General features: G+C 64.0%; 1 protein-coding gene across 1 annotated transcript in view; it reads left to right on the top strand.

The window, feature by feature from the left end:
* Positions 1–117: 117 nt before the first annotated feature.
* MNEG_7559 (hypothetical protein) overlaps positions 118–7,632 on the top strand; it is a gene marked incomplete at both ends in the record, with an annotated part of 8,818 nt that continues 1,303 nt past the window's right edge. Inside the window, 8 exons of the mRNA XM_014043970.1 lie at positions 118–239; positions 673–816; positions 1,134–1,233; positions 1,510–1,638; positions 2,228–2,485; positions 4,125–4,464; positions 4,800–6,119; positions 7,420–7,581. Coding sequence (XP_013899424.1) covers positions 118–239; positions 673–816; positions 1,134–1,233; positions 1,510–1,638; positions 2,228–2,485; positions 4,125–4,464; positions 4,800–6,119; positions 7,420–7,581 — 2,575 coding nt within the window. The remainder of the gene's footprint in view (positions 240–672; positions 817–1,133; positions 1,234–1,509; positions 1,639–2,227; positions 2,486–4,124; positions 4,465–4,799; positions 6,120–7,419; positions 7,582–7,632) is intronic.

Below are 7,632 nucleotides of genomic sequence, written 5' to 3'. Positions count from 1 at the left end.
TCTCAGCACACCCCTTGATACCCACTCGTTCCAGCCGGTCCTGACCCCCCCCCCTCACCACCACCGCCACCACCGCCACCACCCTGGATCCAAAGGGCGTTCGCCCTCTTCAAGCGCATGCTGCTGGAGGAGGGCCACGCCTTTGACGCCGCCAACCGCCCCATACCCCTGGGCTCGGACGAGAAGAAGGAGGCCGTGGCAAAGGCGGCCACAGCCTGGGAGCTGTACAGGGTCATAGGGTGAGCCGGGGGCCTCTGGGCGGGCGGGACCCTGCGTATCCACCATGCAATGCCGCGCGGCCCGCGGCCAGCGGCGCGGCGCGGCGGGTCCTCTTTGTTGGACCGTGTCTCGCTGGGGCCTCGACATCCTCGTGCCGTTGGCGCCCCTCACGGGCAAGGCGCGAGCCCGGCTAGCATGGCGCGCCATTGCGAGGCGAGGCGTGGCGGGCAGGGGGGCAGGTGGGGCGGGCAGGTGCATGCCCCCTCATTCCTCTGCTGCCCTCAACGCGCTCGCGCGCGCGCATAGTAACCCCAGCCGTGTTCTCATCACCTCAATCACAAGCGCAGCCCCTTGAACACACGTGCGCGCTTGCGCGCACACACACACACACACTCATGCACACACACACACACACACACACACACACACACACACACACAATCACTTTCGCAGCAAGGACTCGTGGGTGGTGGTGCCGCTGGCGTCCCTCTCGTCGCCCGGCCAGCCGCTGGAGGGCACACGGCTCACGCTGGTGCGGGTGCCGGGGCAGCCCGACGCCGCTGAATTCAGCATACGCACACCCGTCACGCCGCCCAGGTGCGCGCGGCGCGGGCCGGGAGCGCCCGGCGCGCTCGAGGGTCGCGGTTTGTGGGCCGCGACAGCTTGCGTTGGCTGCTGTGCTGTTGCCGGTCACGCTGTGCGTTCGCATGGCCGGGTTTGCGCGTTGACCGTGTGAGCACTCAAGTTTATCAAAACCCCACGACCACACAATCGATTGCATGCTCTCTCGTGCATGCACCCACGCTCGCGCGCACAATGCGTGTACGCATACGGCGCCTGCATGAGCAAGCCGTCTCGAAAGTCCATCAAACTCGCACACAACGTATTGCCTGCCACCTCCATCATTTTCAAAGGTGGAAGGCGTTTGACGCTGAGCTGGAGGCGGCGTGGGAGCGCCTCGTGGGGGCCATGGCGGAGGGCGACCAGGTCGCGGCGGCAAGGGGCATTCTGCAGGTGCGGCCGGCGCGCGGCAACCAGCCAACGCGGCCTGTGCAGTTCAGGGGCGGACGCCTCAACAAGGACCACGGCCCAATGTTGCGCCCGCCCCACCCTGCCACCTCCACTCATGGCCGAGATATACGCTTTGAACCCTCCAGGACCACACCGCCTTCAACACCACGCAACCCCTGTTTGGGAGCCGTCGCGCCCCAGTAACCACCTCCCCCTCAAAAAGCAACCCTCAGAGCGGCCGGCGCTTGCCCCGGCCCCTGCCCACCGCCCACCCAACAGTTTGCTTACTACTGGTACAACTTCATGCCCCTGGCGCGCGGCACGGCGGCCGTGGGCTACACCACGGTGCTGGCGCTGTTCTGGGCCGCTGGCATCCCGGTGACCGCTCACATCCCCAAGGACTACCAGGTGCAGTGTGTGTGTGTGCGCGCGCGCGTGTGTGTGTGTGTGTGTGTGTGTGTGTGTGTGTGTGTGTGTGTGTGTGTGTGTGTGTGTGTGACAAAGTGTGTGCGAGAGTGGCAAAGAGTGATCAAGAGGGTCTTCGTGTCCGAGAGAGAGAGTGTGTGTGTGTAGTGTGTGTGAATGTGTGTGCGCTGCCTGCGTCCTTGCGTGCATCCCCATGTGGACGTGCATGCAATGATGCAGAAGGCGTGCCTGGAACGCGAGCCAGGGCCTCTCAAACAAGAAGGTGGTGGTGGGAGCGGCTGGGCCACGGCCAGGTTGAATTTGCCAGTCGATGTTTTCCAAACGGGCTCTGGTCGCCGGACAAGCGTGACAAGCCTAAAAAGCTTGAGGATCGCCGAGGGCAGGCGACAACCAGTCTGCGTTTCAGCCACTGCCTTCCATATTTGTGTGCAGACGTGCGCGCAAACACACACACACACACTCTCTCTCTCTCTCTCTCTCTCTCTCTCTCTCTCTCTCTCTCTTTCTCTTACACCCACACACACACTCTTACACACACACACACACACACACACACACGCCCCTTCACCAGGTGGACTGGGAGGCCATCCTGTCGCAGCACCCTGACGCCTTCATCGAGCGCCTCGCGCGCTGGTTCCTCCCTGACACAGTCCGAGAGGCCCTCGGCGGCCCACCCAGCAGCGGCGGCGGCGGCGGCGGCAGCAGCGGCGCCTCGCCCCCCGCACGGACGTCCTCAGGCGGCGGCTCGCAAGCTGCATCCCCTCGCGGCGACGGCGGCGGCGGCGGCGGCGGCCGGCCGATGTTTGCGGGGCCGCGCGAGCTGCCGCAGGTAGTGGACCTGCCACGCGCGGGGGAGGTGCTGGCGACGATGCGGCGGCGGATCGAGGCGCTCAACGGGCCGAGCGCGCCGCGGCTGCAGCTTTGAAGGGGCCGGGGGGCAGCTGGGCGCGGCGCGAGGCGGCTCCAGATGTGGGGCCGCGGGCCTGGTGAGCGGCATGGCATTTGCTGTGGAGCACAAAGCGTAAATTGTGTGACTTTGATGTTTACTGTTACAAAGTAACAGTAAAAAAACCTCAAATCAACTGTGCAGCAGACGAAGGGGGCCTTCACGTTTCACAAAATTGAGCAGGCAAAGCAGCGCAACAAGCGCTGTGCTGTGCTGCACGCTGTGGCTTGTCTTACGGGGCACAGCTGGCGGGCGCAGGAGAGGGGGCTTATGTACTATTGCAGGCACCCTTCCCACCCTCCTGACACAGCTGACCCGTTGTGCAAAAGCTGACATGGGTGAAATCAGCGCTGCGCTTGCCCTGCGCGAGACGGTTCAAACCAGTTGCGATGCCTTTTTACAAATCACATCAGCATCCAGGCAGGCTAAGGCAAATACGTAGCTGGGGACTGTCCTTGGCTGGGAAACCGTCACCTAGGTACGCGTGGCCAGCAGCGTGCTTGGGCCCGTCTGGCAAAGTGCCGTCCCGGCAGTGTCGAAAGCAATTGCTGGAGCTGACAACTCAGCTGCCCCTCCTGGGGATCTTGCCTCAGCAGACTCGCACGGCCACTTCGTCCGTTGATGTGTGCGACATCTTGATAATCAATTGATAATTAAAACGTAGACGCATGTGTTCCCTGGCGGGTGCTGTCAGAAACCTTACCGGCAGTTTCGTGAGAGTGAAGCAACTGGCGAGTACATCCTGTTCGAGCATCGACTTGTAGGACCATTTCGAAACTCATTAGCTGCGCCCGATTATTTTTTACAACGAAATACTCGTCTACAGACACCATGCTGCACGTCCCGGAGTTCAAGGCCTCCAGGCCCGTTGCGAGGCAGCCTATGTGAGCTGACACTCAACGTGTGGGGCCTCTGCATGCATTGTCATTGTTCTTCAAGCCCGCTCTCACGCTGTCGTTGGCACTCGCAGGGCCTGGTACCGGGGCGAAGGCGGCGGGCGCATCCACCCGCCAGAGGAGGCAGGAAATGCCGAGACGTCCGCCGTCGTTTCATGGAACGAGCTGGGCAGCACGGGCGAATTTTTTTGCCATCAAGAGCCTATCGAGGCACTTCCTGGAGAATGGCGACAAAGGCAAGGTGAGCAGACGCACGGATGCACCTGCCGCCAACACGTACGCAGCTGCCAAACACATGAGAGCCGCTGTGCCCATGTGTGCCCGCCGACAAGCCCGGGCAACAATGCGACGGAGGTCCCCCAGGCTGAAGTTGTTTTCTTCGAGCACACATCCTTGTCGTTTATGCGGGTGCCTGCATGCTTGGGTCATACGTACGGCGGGCTGCCGCACTTCTGTGCCCAATCCCACCAGGCGCAGTAGCCTCCTCAGGCCCCATCCCATGCTGTCAGGCGCGCGTGCGCGCGCTCCATGCGTGCCCGGTGCCTCCACAACTTCTATGAAGACCCTTGGCTGCTCCTTTTCTATGCCTTACTTGCACCTGCTTCTCTACATCCTACCCCGTGCAGGCTGCGCTGGAAGCTGAGGTTAAAATCCACCGGCGCATGTCCCCGCCGGCCGTGCCCGCCCTGCGTGATGTCATACACGACGCCGAGACCGGCCAGGTGCACCTCGTGTTTGACTACGCCGGCCCCCCAATCCTCGACGCCGTCGACCCCGGCGTCACGCCCGAGGCTGCCGCGCGTAACGGGGCCCTGGCCGCCGACGCGACGCTGTCGCTGCTGACGGCGCTGTATGAGCTGCACGGGGCGGGGTACTGCTACACCGACATGAAGCCCCAGCAGATGCTGTGGGACGCCTCCCGGGAAGCCGAGGAGTTTCGCGCAAAGCTGGCGGACTTTGGGGCAGGTGAGGGTGCGGGTGTCTGGGCGCATTATTGGCCATCTATTGCAGGGGCGATCCCTGAGTGCAGGGTGGCGGGGCGGGGATTTGGAAGCTAAGGAAGAACGGCGTGCTTCTGGGGAAACCAGCGCCCTGCCTTGAGTTTAGACATGAGGGTTGTATTGCTAATTCAGCGTGCGTCCATCAATGACTCTCAGTGCAAAAAGCATCAGTCCTTGCAGCAACGTCCGATTTGTGCAACAGTCATCCCTGGCGCTTAGACTGCGGTGTGCGTGGCCCCATGCACACTAGACACGGATCGGGGTCCAACCAGCTGCCCTGGCTGCTCCAATTCCCCACAGTGACCAAGATCGGCTCAGGCGTCATGCCGGCCTGCACCTTTGCCTACATGGCGCCGGAGGGCCACGCCATCCTGGCCCGGGGCATCAGCTGCGACGGCATCAGCAGCCCAGACGGCATCCCCTCCGTCCTCGGCCCCGCGTATGACGCGTGGGGCGCGGTGCTGACCATCTGCACCATCGCCCTCGGCGGGGTCAACCCCTTCCTCCCGCCCTGGTACGCCGCTGGCGTGGGCCCCGAGCCCTACCCCAGCATCGCCGCCTGCCCCTGGAACCCATACAACGCCAAGATGGTCCTAGAGGACCCCACTGCATACGAGCGCGCATTTGGCTGGGAGCTTCTCGACCTTGACCTGCAGGAATTTATTCGCTTTGGCCTCGACCCCAACCCCAAGGAGCGCCCCACGATCGAGCAGCTGGCGTGCACCGCATGGGGGCGCCGCTGCTTCCAGATGATGTATCCGAGCGCCGCAGACGCCGACGACGGCGCCTGCGTCGGCGACGCCGCCGCTGACGGCGCCTGCGTCGGCGGCGACGAGGGCATCAGCCGCGACGAGGCCCCGTCTGATCTGAGGGAGGCGTCGCACGAGGAGCGGCCAGCTGTGCCGCCGATGACCACGCAGCAGCAGGGCGACGCAGAGCACGACGGCTCAGTCATGCGCGCTGCCCCTCCGCTCGTCGCGGCTGAAGGGGCCGAGCCACGCGCGTCAATGCGGGGCAGCACCAGCAACGCCCAGCAGCCGGCGGCGCGGCAGATCGAGCTGCTCCAGGCGGAGGCGGCAGTGGGTGAGCGCGCCCTGGCGGGCTCCAGCCAGCCCGCCGCGCGCAGCAGCGCCACCGCTGCCGCCGCCGTCCTCCCGCCGGCCGACGAGCTTGAGGCCGTCCGGTCAGAGCGCGCCAACAATGACGCGCTGCGGCAGCTGGCGGACGAGCGGCGGGAGGACCGCGATCGCGCAGAGCGGCTGGACCAGCGGATGGACGAGATGATCGAGCAGCTCAAGGCCCTGACAGCATTGGTCGCCAAGATGCAGGCCGACAGTGCAGCGGCCAGCAGCAAACATCCTCTGGGGGGCCGCCTGCTGTCGGGCGACGGGTCCAGCTGCACGGCGTCTGATGTGCGAACGCCCTCAGGCTCCGCCGGCGCCGGCCCTGCGCGCATGAGCCGCGGCGGCGGCAGCCGGCGCAGCGGCGGCGGCAGCCGGCGCAGCCTCCATAGCAGCATCTCCAGCTGCAGTGGCAGCGCCGAAGGGGCGTGCAAGAGCACCGGCAAGAATGCCGGGGCGCGCGTGCTCAATCAGATGTGGGGGGACGTCAAGGCGGCAGGTCGGGCCGTGGCGGGCTGGTTTGAGCAGGCCCTGGCGAGGCCTTCAGGCATGAAGGTCTGCAGCCGCGCCGCGCCCACGGACGCCGTTGCTGCCGCTGCCGCCCCAAAGCCGAGGCGGTTTCACAGCATCTGCTCTGTGATGGCCCTCGTCTGAAGCATACATAAGCATGAATAGTTCTGTTGTTGTCCCTGCTTGCAGCCGTCCCATGTGCGTGGCAAGCTCGCTCAGCACGGCGCTCTGCAGCGTGCGCCGGCTCCTCTCCTCCCTCGCTGCCTTCGCCTTTTGTGTCTTTTCAGTCTGTCTTGCTTGCCGCTTCAACTGTTTGTGTACCATCGTTGATGTAGAATCGCCTCATTTCTAAGGGCAGAGTTTTGAGCTCGGTACGACTAATCGCCTTGTAACTCATCACTGCTTACCACTCCCTCGCTCCCACACTTGCACGCAGCAGCAATTTCCCCGTCGTGACTGCTTCGTTTCCCGGGCGGATGTATTGAGAATCATTTTGTCCTGCAAGCCGCAGATACGTCAGCAGCGGCCCACACGCCCGCCCGCGTCTGCGTCGCGTTCGTGGCGCACAGGTCCAGCCTGCAAATTGTGCGTGTCACTGGTGAAGGTTGCCTTGGTTGCTGTCCCTGTCGAATGCCATGGTGTGCAATTTGATCAGGTCCGCCCGGCAGTGGCGGCACAGCCTACCACACATTGACTAGAAGAGGCTGCTTCACAAATGTAGGGCAGGGCCACTTGCGAGCGCCAAGCTACAGGCTAGCACCCTGCAGGTAGTGCGGTCAATGCAGTCAAACAGGTCAATTGCAGTGCTTCACATGGTCACACACCACACACCCAAGAGGGAGTGCCGGGACCATGCAAGCGATGTTGCGCACGGGCAACGGGCTGGGTGGTGCGGCATCATACATGCATGCATCAGGACTGCGCAACGGCAACAATCCGTCCAATGAGGCGCCTTCAGGGAGTGCGGGCCTTCTACCCACGTTGCATAAACCCAGTTCACCCACATTCATCTTTTTCTCCTCGTAGAATCGTACCAGGCTCGTCGCCGAGATCTAATCGTGGCACGCAGTTCAGTCCACACCGCGCACGAGCCCGCGATGCAGAGCACAACGTTTAAAGCCCAACAGCGGCTCCAATGTGGGTTGCAGGCTGCTCGTTTCGGCGAAGCACTGCGCAAAGGCGTGGTGTGCGCGAACGCGCCTCTCAGCTGGCGCGTGTTCGTCCCTGAAGGTTGCGGCACTGCTGCAACCGTGTGGGCCTCACGCACCCCGCATTATACATTCCTTCAGGCGGCCGGTCGCGCGCGGCACGCGTCGCCGTGAGCGCCAAGAGGGCGTCAGGTGGCAGCAGCAAAGGGGCCGAGGCCAAGCCGCAGGTGGCGTACGGCACCGACTGGTACACGCAAACCAGGGAGGCGGCCAGGCCCAAGCGGACAGTGCGCGAGGAGATCGGTGAGAGCAGCAGCGGAAACCCCCCCCCCCCCCCCCCCGCCATCAGACGCC

This window comes from Monoraphidium neglectum (assembly GCF_000611645.1).
Source record: "Monoraphidium neglectum strain SAG 48.87 unplaced genomic scaffold scaffold01347, whole genome shotgun sequence".
In the NCBI taxonomy this organism is placed as follows: Eukaryota; Viridiplantae; Chlorophyta; class Chlorophyceae; order Sphaeropleales; family Selenastraceae; genus Monoraphidium; species Monoraphidium neglectum.
This window is presented reverse-complemented; position numbering and strand designations above follow the sequence as displayed.